Source organism: Thunnus thynnus, chromosome 2, assembly GCF_963924715.1.
Source record: "Thunnus thynnus chromosome 2, fThuThy2.1, whole genome shotgun sequence".
Taxonomy (NCBI): domain Eukaryota; kingdom Metazoa; phylum Chordata; class Actinopteri; order Scombriformes; family Scombridae; genus Thunnus; species Thunnus thynnus.
In genome coordinates, this window is record NC_089518.1 from 5,749,331 (window position 1) to 5,762,920 (window position 13,590).

General features: G+C 37.6%; 1 protein-coding gene across 4 annotated transcripts in view; it reads right to left on the reverse strand.

Moving 5' to 3' along the window:
* Window positions 1-273: 273 nt before the first annotated feature.
* si:dkey-61l1.4 (collagen alpha-2(I) chain) overlaps window positions 274-13,590 on the reverse strand; it is a 91,322-nt gene continuing 78,005 nt past the window's right edge. For all 4 annotated transcript variants that reach the window (XM_067600722.1, XM_067600731.1, XM_067600714.1 and 1 more), the window contains 12 exons: window positions 13,463-13,516; window positions 13,316-13,369; window positions 13,153-13,206; window positions 11,156-11,209; window positions 11,030-11,047; window positions 10,892-10,945; window positions 10,584-10,646; window positions 9,661-9,826; window positions 8,150-8,256; window positions 6,192-6,272; window positions 5,918-6,100; window positions 274-4,482 (listed from right to left, as the gene is read on the reverse strand). In XM_067600722.1, the coding sequence (XP_067456823.1) occupies window positions 4,327-4,482; window positions 5,918-6,100; window positions 6,192-6,272; window positions 8,150-8,256; window positions 9,661-9,826; window positions 10,584-10,646; window positions 10,892-10,945; window positions 11,030-11,047; window positions 11,156-11,209; window positions 13,153-13,206; window positions 13,316-13,369; window positions 13,463-13,516 (1,044 nt within the window). In that variant the 3' untranslated portion in view covers window positions 274-4,326. The remainder of the gene's footprint in view (window positions 4,483-5,917; window positions 6,101-6,191; window positions 6,273-8,149; window positions 8,257-9,660; window positions 9,827-10,583; window positions 10,647-10,891; window positions 10,946-11,029; window positions 11,048-11,155; window positions 11,210-13,152; window positions 13,207-13,315; window positions 13,370-13,462; window positions 13,517-13,590) is intronic.

Sequence of the window (13,590 nt, forward strand, 5' to 3'; positions counted from 1 at the left end):
TGGAGCATTCAGGTGGTGCAAAGAAAATAGCTTGTACCACTGGGAAGCCAGTAAAAGACCATGTCCTTGTTGCAGATCGTTTTTCAGATCAGATTAGCTCTCAGATAGCAAGCTGTTTTCAACTTCTTTACAGCAGTGATGTTAGTTCAACTTTAGACAGAAGAACTATATTAGTGGTTGTGTTTCATCATGTTGAATGAGAACTGTTTTTGGCAGTGTGATATACAAACTATGTTTGCATGCTAAAGCTGTGACATCATTATTGAAACAGCATCAATTTAAATGAATTTAATTTATGATGAAGCACCATACAGTAGCAAATGTAACTTACAGTAACATACAGTTGACGCATGGGTAGCTCTGACAGGAACAGAAACAAAACCCTGCATGGTACCTACTGAGTCATGCAGTACCATATCAAAATAAACCAGGAAATCCCTTCATGTATTGGTTAAAGCTGCACTAACAGATATTTCTATTAACAATGGATCGAATGACTATGTGTAAAATGAGAGTAGTAAGCTCCACAGATCTTTTTAGCCTCTTGAAAGTCATTGTTTTGGTTTTCTGTCTCTCAACTCATCTCCCACGAACCCCATTTTCAGGCCAAAGGCAGCTTTTTCAGCAAAAAAGCTCTGATAAACCTGCTTTACACAACCTGTCCAGCACCAAATATCTGAAAAGACAGCAACTAGCTGGTAAACACAGTGGAGCATTTTGGCAGCTAAAGAGCCACATATTTTCCTAAGAATCATGTCTCCATATGAATGCTAATGTTGCACTGTGTCTTCAGTTTGTTTTGATGCCCCCAAGCGGCTAAAAAAAATCTACTAATGCAGCTTCAAGTTCTGTGCAGCATCAGTGAAATGTTGAGGAAACACTGAGAAACAAATGAGAAACCTGACATCAACACAACATAAATGATAAACTCTGACAAAAGACTGAGATGCATGGAGATGACTCAAGTATTGACTACAGGCAAACAAATTAACTTCAAAAATCTACAACAGCCACATGATGTAATTGAGAAGTTTATACATTTTCTATATTTTTCATACTGTTAACAAATCTCATGTGCAGAGCCAAACCAATAATGAATTGATCTACTTACTGCAAATAGTCCCCAACAAATGCACTAACACCTTCTGTTTCAGCATTTGCTAGAAACTACAGTGACCAGCTGTGTTAGGATATTACTGAGCCTTTTTTAAAAAAAAATGAAACTATATTTATATATGTGTATTTGTGAACCATTTTAAAAAGATTTATGTCTTCAGTAGGAACCAATGGGCTTGAAGCTGAGAGCCACAGACAAGGTAGGAAAGATAGAGACGGACTAAAACATTGTTGGTTTGGACTTCTCTTGGGATTTGTTTACAGTAATAAAAATAAAGAATATTGCCAGGCTTATCCTCATGTTTCTCATGTTTTCACATGATGTCAGTAAACTTCACACACCACACTCAGGTTCATCAATCCAGCTCCTCTGTTAACACTTTGAAAAAGAACTCAAAGAATCAAATGATCTGACATTAGAGGGCCTGTTCTTCAAATGTGGTTTAACTGATTCAGCTAAAACAATCCATTCAATTCTTATCGAGCTCTCTAGCTTCTTCAAAATGTAGGTTGATCAGGGGTGGACTTTACTATTAAGCAAGGTAGGCCCCAAACTGCTATAGATTTATTATGCTGTTTAGATATGAAACATAAAATTATGTTACTATTCTAACTCATTATACCCCAAAATTATTTACAAAAGCCCCTAAAGCACATTTAAAAAAATCATTGTCAATGTGAGACCACACTGCTGAGTTATCACTGCGCATTTCAAAAGAAAAAAATAACAGGAAAAATAAAACAATCATTGTAAAACTCCAGGTCAAACATCAGGCAGGACAACAGTTACTAACGTTTTCCTGTCGCACAGACTCACTTGTTAGATGGTGGGGAGCACAGACCCTCTTCCCCCCCAAACCCTCATGAAAACAGACAAAGAGAATGATGATAATATAAGAAAAAAAACTGCAATCAGTGAAGAGAGAGTATCAATTAGTAGCCTATAAAGAAAAGACAACTGCTTTCAGGACAATGTACAACAACCTGGTGGTCCCAGTGATGGAGGAATTATTCAGATCGTTAAACAATACTGCAGATTTACTCCATTACAAGTCAAAGTCCTGCAGTTAAACTTTTACTTGTGTTATGTCACATTACTTTTATTGATATTACAGATGCACTACCTTATAAGCAACATTTGAATGTTAATTTTAACTACCTTATATAGGCCAAATGCTGGGTAGTTTAATCCATAATGATGCATCATATTTTATCAGTTCATATATTTTGTATTAAAATTCCTTATCTTCAAATGTAGTGGTGTATAAATATAAAGTACTATTCAAGTAGTCTAAAGTACAAGTAGCCTACCTTACTTGAGTGAAGTGAGATACTTTTCTTTACAGTTCATGTCAGAGAACCAGAGGAAAAACCTGGTAAATGACTGCAGTTATAGAAATAATCAACCTCCTTACTAACATGCTTAAAAGTAACCATGTAAATTTACTCAAGTATTATGCTTACAGTTATGAGGTACATGTACGTTTATATTTCCATTGTATGGAGCTGTATAGGCTACTTCTACTCCACTTCTACTAGGAGGGATTCAGTTCCTTCTATTTCAGAGGGAAACACTGTACTTGTCATTCTGCTACATTTATCTGACAGCTTGTTACTGGTTGCTTTACAGATCAAGATTTTACACACAAAATATGATGATCAACAAATAAAATATAATGCATTATAATAGATTAAAGTATCCAGTAGTAAAAGCAGTTAAGATGAGTGCCACCTTAAACAGACATTAAGTACATGAAAGTACATTGTGCTAATAATACTTCTTCACTTTTACCTAAACACATTTTTGAATGCAGGACTTTTACTTTTAACAGATTACGTTTGGTGTGCTATTAATACTTAAAAGTTTTGAGTAGGCTACTTCTACCAGCACCAATAGCAACATTCTCAAATAGAGAAAGGGTGAAAATAAGGCATGAAGGAGGCCCTATAACTGAGTTTGCCAGGGTCCCCAAATCACCCAAACCTCCCAAAAATCACCCAAGTATCAGGCTCAGGGCCCAATACTGGATTTTTTACATTTTTGATAAGAATCCCTTGAATTTGTTTTTTCAAGAATTGTCACAGAGATATGCACTGAGCGGGACATGTTACAGTTAAAATAAGCTTGTCAGTATTCTCTGGTGGAGACACTGTTTGTAAATGACCTCAAACATATTTTTGGCATTTCTGCACTGACATACTTATATAAATCTTTATTGTTTTTTTCTGTTGAATGTATGGAGTTTGACTCTTATTATCTATTTTAATGTATGAATGTTTGTAAGAATGCTGCTAAGAATGTCTGGAGAAAAATGCTCCATGACACATTGATGCTGAGCCCAAGACAAATTTCCCTAAGGTGACAATAAATCTAATCTTATATGCCGATATGTTACATCTGTGATGACCTAACATCAGCCAATATATCAGACTGTTCTTCAAATGCAGTTAATAGATTGATTTGTTGATCTAGGATGAAGGTATCTTCACCTTACTTGTGCAATCTTATTTTGAAATAAAAGCTACATGAGTAGAGGGTCAAAACTGTGATCAGCACTCATATGATTAGCTGAGTGATGTCAATCCATATGGCGTCTGCCATATGCAAATTCATATGGCAGACGTTGACATATGAATTTGCACCATTAACCAATTGTTAACCATCTTGATGTTACTGATCTTTGAGGGAACACGGACAACTGTATAGTCCAAAATGGAAGAAGCTATCATATTATCTGTTACCCAACACAACTGTCAAGTAAACGAGCACCTGAATCAAAATTAAAAATAATTACATGAATGTCAATCAGTTACATAAATAAGCAGGTTTCAAAAACACAAATACAGACAAACAAAATGTACAAAGACAGTCAATGTCAAGAATTTCAGGTTCAAAATATCCTTGGTCTAAAAAGTGGGCAAGCCAACAGTTAGTTTGTGCAGAGGAAATCTCCTGGATGATCTTCAGCCTGCTTTGGTTGTGCTTGCTCATTTTTGACCCATAATTCCAACTGCAAGCAACAAGATCTCTTAAGTCAGTGGACGTCCACAGAAACTTAGCTGGTATGCCAAGGCTTAACTAGCAAGTAATGCCAACTCAAAAATGATGTAATGCGATGAAAGACAGTATCAAAGTGCCAGAAATACATGGTTTGCCTTCGTAGCTGCAGACCACCACACAGATGTTATGCTAAGAGACAGGGTGCCTCCCTAGCTGAAGCATGCTGGTCCTATGGTGAAGCCAAACTCCTCAGTCTCTTCTTTGTTGCCGAACACTGCCAGGTCCCTGAGAGGCAGCAGCTGAAGATCTTCACTCTCAAATTGAAAAACAGATTTCTGGGCTCCTGACTCCAGTTCCTTTGAGGGCTGTGGAAAAGGAAACAGTGTTTGAAAAACAGTCAGTAAACAAGTGCATCTCTTCACTGTTAGTGTGCCCCCAAGGTTCAGTTCTGAGCCCTATTCTTTTCTGCCTACATGCTGCCACTAAACTATCATCTGTAAACAGTCTGTTTCCACTGATTTGCAGATGACACACAGCTCTATCTCTCTACTTCACCTGATGACCCAAGGACTGTCTTGTGAATTGCATTTCTGAAATGAGTGATTGGATGGCTCAAAATGTTCTTCAGTTAAGGATAAAACAGACTACACACTGAAATCTCTGTGGAACTAATTTTAAAATGCTTCTCATCATTTTCAAATAACTCCCTGTAGAGTTGAGGGTGTGCACTCTGCTTATAACTTAAAAAAATAACTAATCTTTTCACATTTGCTTTTACCTAGAAATTTTACTAAATTTTTCCTACAGTATTAATTGTTATTAATTTAATGCATTCATTTTTAAATAGTCCTTTCTTCTCTGCTATTAATGCTCCTATTTCCAAACCATTATATAAACAGTTATCAATACATGGTAAAATGTGCCAAAAGTTGGAAGAGCATTCCTATGGAAGCCCAGTATTCATGTCAAATGATGTTTTGACCCTGATGAGGCCCTGCAGTATATTAGGCTGTTCCATCATAAATCTATTGGGCCACCAGACAACACTATTCTCTAGCCCTGACCCAACTTACTCTTTAACTGCCTTTAAACCCTACTCTCACCCAAGAAAATAGATACTCGGCATCTCAACTCAGCCTTAAATCTACTCTGTATGTGCTAAACTACATTGGTTGGTCCTGATATCTACTGTAGCTCCACTATTCCTACAAATAGTTACTTATTATATCAGAAAACTTTTCCACACAATTTTTTTAATTCACATTTAAAGCATCCTACCCTCACCTTAGCAAAGAGCAGATACTTGTCAGCATGACCTGGCCTTATAACTACATTGTATCTGCTCAGGCTGAACTACAGGGGCTGGCCCAATTAGCTTGATAGGCAACTTCATCTGAATGCCATGGCCCACTCAGTAGTCCAGCCATCATGGATGTATAACTAGTCCTACAAATACCCAGTAATTAGCAACACCTCTGGAATGAGGAATTTTTCATAAATTATGTCTGTTGATCTGTCTTACCAAATAAAGGAACATGGTTTCAATATGATGCAGGCAGGTCTAAAGGGTCATCAGGTGAGCAACCTCTCAATAACTGGTCATGCCATGCCTGTGTCACCAAGAAGGCTAAACAGTGTGTTTAGTACACTACTATAATAAATATAAACAAGACGGTGTTAACAGTACTGTTGTTTGTGCTGTTCATACAGAAAGAATAACTCTAACAGGCTCACAGTTTTGGATACAAAATCCACCATCATCATCATCATCATCATCATCATTGCCACTTAGTTACTTACCACACAGTGTCGCAGTGCCCCCAGGTAACTCTGTGTCCGAGTATCAGCCAGGAACTTCACTTCCCTCTCTGTGTGGCTCTGTCTGCTTCCCTGCTGGCATGAGTAGGTGATGGTCTGAGTGGACAATCTGCTGTTCAGTCTCAGAAACCTCATCTGCACCACATCTGCTCCTGTATACTCAAACTGAAGGCACAATAGGGGGTTGCGTTTAAGATGTGACTGAGAAATAAATAAAATTAAACAGGAAACAGGAAAAGCTAAATCAGACGCTTACCTGGAAGCCATCTTCAACTCTGCTCAGCCAGTGAAATGACATGTTGGTGCCTGAATCCTTCAGCCAAGCTTTTATTGGGACCTGTGATTGGTAATTAATGTTATCATGTTAATATGAATACTGTATTTTTATCGAACAATTTTTGTTTTTTTTAATTGAAAGGTTGCAAATGAGGCTTAAACCATTAATAAAACACCAAACATAACCTCAATCGTGAGCATACTGTTCCCCAAACACTCTCATTTTACCCATACTTTGTGATTAGGTGACGTTCATAGTAGGGGTGTGCCCAAATCCAAATATGTTATTTGGAAAAGCACAAATAGTGGATTTTTTATGAACATTTATTTCATTCAAATATTTTAAAAATTATCTCTTAGTCCCTCTCCTCATACGTCTATCAGCAGGTCTTGTAAAAGAAAACTGAATCACATGTTATCATTCGATGTATTTCTTCAATATATCATACATGTTTCAGACAGTGTTTAAGTTCAGTTTAGTGTTAGTTAGTGTTTCACACATGTTCTAAATTCCTCTGTGCTATATCTATTCTAAACTTAGTTCTTTGCTGTGTAAGATGAGGTAGTTGTGTGTTTAACAGTTAAGTCTATTCTGTTATACCCTTACCTGAGCCAGTGATAAGATAAACTGTAGTTATGTAGATGTTTATGTGTAAAACTGATAAGCTTTAGAGGATAGTGTGGTTTGTCCTTAATTTAATATAGTAGTGATGTTATTTTGTGATGCTACTTGGTGTATGCTTATGTACTGTCATATATGGTCGTGAAGAAAGACTGTTCCTAGGTTAGCTGAACTTTTGACTTATGTTTCTATCTGAGGGTTGGTTGCTGACCTGTAAGGTTAGTAAGCAGATGTCATAAATTCTGTACAAGTAGTATTTAAGGGACTGGTTAAGTGCCAACCTTTCAGACAAAGAAAAGATAGCTAGGTGGTATGTATCTTTGTCTCCAGAACTATGATGCATTATACTTCTGATTGTATTATTTGATTACATTATTTCAAAACCTGACAATGCTCTCTTGTGTGTTTATTGAGTGATCAGCAATTTCCCATTACAGTCTCAACGAGGGGAGTCACATCCACCTGCAACATGACGCACATTTCCTTATTTGGACATCACTCCCGGAGTTGGAAGTATTCCCCCGGGATAAAGCTGACCTACTGACACAAGTGACACAAGTGCTTTCAAGGGATTCTCCATAACCTGTTGTTCCCCTTCTCCTTTCCACAAAGTAAGGTCGTAAAAAATAGGCAGTAAATAAAAAGTGCAAAGCAAGAATCGCCTTTGAAGTTCTTCACATGTTACACGCTGGACTGTCTCTGTGTTATGGGTGTATAAATAAGTGGAGGTCTGTCTGTGCAATGCACTTGGTTTTAGCTCAGTATTCAGCACAGTCATCTATGATCTCGGAGACTCCAGTTCAGGCCCTCATTCTGAAGGTCAGATGCATATTTAGGTCTCACTTTCAAAGTTTAGTGATTTAGCAGATATCTAACACACACAGTGAATTCTTCTGTGCACACAGTTTTCCACAATAGTATTTTTGTCTACCATATTAAGTCCAACGGCCTCAGTATATTGGTAACTTGTAAATACAACACTGATTTATTGGAAGGTGCATTTTTCCTTTTTTTGACGGAGGCTTGATATTTTGTCCTGCTTCCAGACTTTGTTCGGAGCTAGGCTAGGTGATGGGAAGGTGGCATAAATAGCAACACCCATCCAGAAAGCAATGAACTACTTTTACACTTGATGATCCCAACATCAATCCCATTTGTTTATGTATTCTTACAAAAGATATTACAATTACTTGAACAGTTACACACACACACACACAGAGAGAGAGAGAGAGAGAGAGAGAGAGAGAGAGAGAGAGAGAGAGAGTGTGTGTGTGTGTGTGTGTGTGTGTGTGTGTGTGTGTGTGTGTTGCTGATACCTGAGGCTGGAGTGGAGACAGGCAGGTCTTTGGTTCTGCTGTGAAGTCACAGTAAACTTGAAAAGAATCAGCTGGGCTGCCCTGGTTGGGATCAATGTAATATATTCCTGAAAAAGATGTAGATTGTAATTATTTTTCTAACTCCTCTACACAGTTAAAAGTTTTGTTAACATCAGAGTATCATCACTTCATCACAGATGTGGCAACACCTGTCCAACATAGCAAAGGTATCCCCAATTTTTTTTTTTTTTTTGATTGTATTTATTTATTGGGACAGTATACAGTTTTCAACATAAAAGATGCACTGCACCAGAGTTAGCTCAAAGCTAATTTACATCTGCAGTCCTCCACGATCCGAAACATACAACAGCACAACAGCAAACAGTATAAAGCAAAAAAGACACAGAACACACCATACAAGATACAAACAATGACACAGACAATGGCACATTTCCAGTCATCAGGAAAGGAGCTGTGATTAAAAGACAAGTTAATTAAATGAGCAATAGGGAGAGTTAAAATATCTTTGTGTGATTTGACAAACATAATGTCAAATTGGAAAGAGTCTCTACTTTTCATGCTTTTTAAGGAGCTGATGATTTTTTTACTTGTAACTCATTAGTCTCTACCAGCTCAAAAACCTGACCTGTAGCATCTATAGGAACAATATCCAGTTTCCTTTTCATATTTTTTTTTTTCCTAACTCATATACAGACTCAAAAAAAAATGATTAAAGACAGAAGCAACAGTAGAATGATCTTCAATTAACTTTCCCTGTACTTTGAGTTTAAAATATAAAAATTTTGGGTCCCTCCTTGTGAGATTATCAATGTTTTTCCAGATCAATTTACTGTTGCCTTTTGCCTCATTCAAAATATTGACATAAAAACGAGATTTAGCTTCTCTTAGCTCTTGGATTACTTTGTTCTTTAAACCTTTATAAATCAGCATGTCAGTGTCTCTTCTAGTTTTAATTGCCTTCCTTAGTGCAGCATCTCTAGATTTCATTAGTTTCCACAAATTTTCATTAAACCACAGTAAATTGTTTTTATTTTTAGATTTTATCTGTATCCTCACATTAAATCTCTCCCTCACAGAGTTGATTATGTGAGTAAAAGTATCACAGCCATAGTCCAGATCATCAGAGGACAGTACATCATCCCAGTTCAAGCTCTTCATTTCACTGCTAAATTCCTTTTGCTTAGCTCTGGGTATGCATTGAAGGACCATTGTCTTAGTTGCTGTGGTTTTAAATCTACTTTTAGTCAGTTTTCTCACACATAGGGTTAGGTTATGATCTGGTAAGCCAGTGATTAAATTATAACTTTTAGTTATTTTTTCTGGTTTGTTAGTAAATATCAGATCAATTTGTGTACTGGACAATGTGTTTGACAGTCAAATCCAACCAACATCCATAAGCCCTGTCACACATTATTCCCAGAAAAACAACAGATTATATTTTTCTCCTTTAAGACCTTATAGCATCAGAGAACAGTCCTGTGATGTCTCACCGTTAGTGGAGTTGGGGTGAGCGAGCCACAGCTCCAGACACGTAGTGGCTGGGTGTTGTTTGCTGCCGTCTGGTGGGTTTATGAACCAGCGGAGATCTCTTTGGAGGCCTTCCAACAGCGTCTGCATCAGGATGTAGTTGGGTTTGTCTGACATGTACATGAGCTCCTGAGATATGAATTGGCAAATAAAGAGGGATATTCAGTACAACCATCACCAGGAAGAAGAATAAAGTTGATTGGAATTAAAATCTGTCATGATTCCTGCCCCGGTCCTGTTTATTTTATTTCCTTTGCCCAATCTGCTTCTGTCCCTGCTTTCACCCCCACACTCTCTCTTCCCTTGTTTTTGCTATTCTCCAACTGTCCACCACATGTCTGTTTCCCACACCCACCTGCTCACCTGTTGCCACTCCACAATTATCCTTACCTGCTGCTCATTACCTCCTAAACCCCAGAAGCTTGTATACTGGTTCTCTAACATCTATTCCCTGCCAGACTGTCCATTTACTTCATACCTTTGTGTTCTGTATTCTGTTACCTGTATCCCAATCCTGTTTACATGTTCCTGTTCCTGTTGCTCTTTATCCTGTCATCCTTAACATGCTGCCTCGCTTCTTTGCCCTCTGGACTCATTTGCCTGTTTGGACTTCTCAATGCCTGTAAGTTTGTTTATTTTATTTTATTATTAAAGCCCCTTTTCCTCCACACATATATATATATATATGTATGTGTGTGATATTTTTTATTTTATTATAGCCAACAAATTAGTTCATGTTCAGAGCCAAAGCAACAATGAATAGATCACTACAGTGATTTTTTTTTTTTTTAATGAAACTATACAGTATATTTGTGAGCTGATTTTAGAGACTTCCATCCATTAGGAGATGGACTAGTGCAAGCTATCCCTTATCACCTAGAGTTACCTTCAGCTGTGTCAATGTGAGGTTCACTGAGGTGCCTGGGGGTCCAGGTGGACCAGGTGGACCCTGACAAACAGAATGTGACCCATGAATACGTTTACTGCAGTGGACATTACAAAGTCTTTGTTATTATTTGCAAGAAAATTGTCGTCAAAATGTCTTGGACACAAATGTTCATACACAACTTCATTATATTATTCCCTTGTTTCATGAAGCAAGTCAGGATTAAATCGCTTTAAGGGAGGTTTTTGCAGTTAAAAAATGTGAATTACTGTACATAACTTCAATATGAGAGCATACAATATACTCACAGGCAACCCTCGCTCTCCAAAGGTTCCTGGTGGTCCAGTGAATCCTTTTAGGCCCTGATGATCACAAAAGCCTCTATTTATAAATATTTTTCATTAGATTTATCAGGGAAAGAATAGAGTGGTGTTGGATTTACTCACCTTTTGTCCAAACAAACCCTAAAAACAGAAAAGCAGATAAGCAATGTTAAGAGTGTTGTGTATTCTAACAAACACCAGTGCACTCGTCATTGTTTTCCAATATTTCATTAACTGGAGATGACTTACAGGCAGCCCAGGCAGGCCTGGAGCACCTCGTCTGCCAGGTGGACCAATATCCCCCTAGGAAACAGTCGATACTGTATCATTATTATGACACAATTAAAGGAACGCACTTCAAGCAATTATTTACAATAATTACAAAAATAACAATATAGCATGAAAATCAACTTGCAGATATGTGAAACTTTCTTAACATGCTGGACTATAAGTAAACCATCAGAGTGGATATGACATCTGTATGTGTGTGGTGCTTAATCCTATCAGCACATTGTGCAGTGATAATGCAGTCTATGTGTGTGGCACTGCAAGAAACAGAGGTGTGTTCCTCCTGCATCCGTGAGTGCTGTGCTTTTATTAGAATTTTTTATTATTAGTAGAAGTATTGTAGAAGTTGCCCTATGGTTACATGGTAATGCAGTTCAAGTTCAGATTATTTTTGTGGTCTGCTTGTCTGTTGTATTCCTGTGCTAATAGGAAGCTATAGAAACATTCAAGACTTTAAGGAGAATATTGATGTATTACAACTTGGGTCTCATTTTTATAGTTTTGGCCATCATTCTTGGCCAACATTACACTCACATAAGTTATTACTAAGATCTGGGAACACAGCAACATTGCCAAAATTATGTCCAACAGGTCAAGAAACTCAAACATTCAGATTATCAGACAGGTTGCAAACAAACCAGATGATCCAACCCACCTCATTCAGAGGTCAAACTGAAGGTGAGCTCACCTGAAATATTGTTAATGATCTTTCATTGCACAGGAAAACTATGTGCACACACAACTACAGTAAGTACAGTAGGTCAAAGTTGAAGCATGAAGTGGGTCTCTAAATTGTAATGGATGTTTAGTTAGGTAATAATTTCAATAAATTCACCTTCATTTTCGCTTCCAAATAAGTTTGGTACATCCTTTCTCATAAAAACACTAAAGTTAGATTTCTAAGTTATAAAAATCATGCACCACATCTACCCTAACTTCCTTTTTGGCCACTACAGCCTGTTTTTTCTAAAGTGGTTGTATGTGCCAGCTGAAAGTACTGTCATATCTGTGTATCCAAGCAACAAGGTATTAACAAAGTTCTGAGAGAAAAGCAAAGACACAGTCCAAAGTAGTGAGTGGTGATTCACTTAATTCAGAACAAGAAGGAAGGGAACCACAACTAACATGGGGGCAAAAGGAGGAAAGCCACCATTCACTGGAGTATTGAGCAAGAGAAAAGAGTAAAACCAGCAGGAGGTCAGCAGGTCAAAAAAGACAGTGACAAACAGAGGAGTCAGACAAGAAGAACTCTTCATGGTCCAACAATAACAGGATGGAAAGAAGTGATGCAACAACTGCCTCGGAGATGGCATATGATTTACTTGACCGGTGCTCGCACCTGACTACTTTAGAAAAATAGGCTGTAGTGGCCAAGTTTTAATAAACCATCATTATTTATACTGCTCAACAGCATTGCACTCATAAACTACTGTATATTTGTGGAATGTCAAACTGGAGAGAGAATAAAACAACACAAGTATCATGAGAAGCTAAATACTTACTGATGTAGCTCATTGCATTACAAATGTCTGGTCAGTGCGACTAACCTCCAAGAATGGAAACTGTTTTTTTATCTATACAAATGTAATCAAGGGAATCAGCGTCAATTGGTAATGTTAACTAAATGAAAGTTGTAGTAAACAGGATAATGAAGAGTTGCTATACTGGAATATCCCTGAACTACAAGAACATCTGTGCTCAAATGTTGACAATACACTGTACCTACCATTGCTGTACTTTGAAACTATATAATAGAGTAGTAAGGCATTTTACATTGTTGAGTTATTCAGTAAGCTCTGGTAATAATTTCGGTGATGAAAATCCAGTATTTAGATTGAATGATTTGAAATCAATGCATATTATTTCTTACACTGACTATAGTGTTATCAGTTGTGCTGTAGTACAGTGTTTACTGATAGCTGAGTTAAATCATATTATCAAATGGGAAGGATGTTCACCTGCTCTCCTTTTTGACCTGATTTCCCTGGCTCTCCAGTGGCACCTTGCACTCCCTAAAACAAAAAAAGAATGTACTTTACTGAGCACACATGAAAGAGCATCAAGTAGTCTATATCATTTAAAAGACCTTACATGGAATACTACACTGACACATGAACTCACCTTTAACCCCTCTCCACCAGGAGGGCCAGGTGGTCCTAGAACTCCCGGTTCCCCCTGCAATGTGGGATATAAAGAATGATAAAGAATGTACTTATTGTGCACAGCAGCTTGTACAGGTGGACGACTAGGATAAGTCTAAAGGCCTACCTTGAAGCCTGGTCTACCCATTTCACCCTTTTCTCCACGGGCGCCAGCTTCACCCTTTTGGGAACCATTGGAAGAAAAGAGATGAATATGTGCTTTTTATGAAACAAATTCCTTTTATTCAAAAGGAG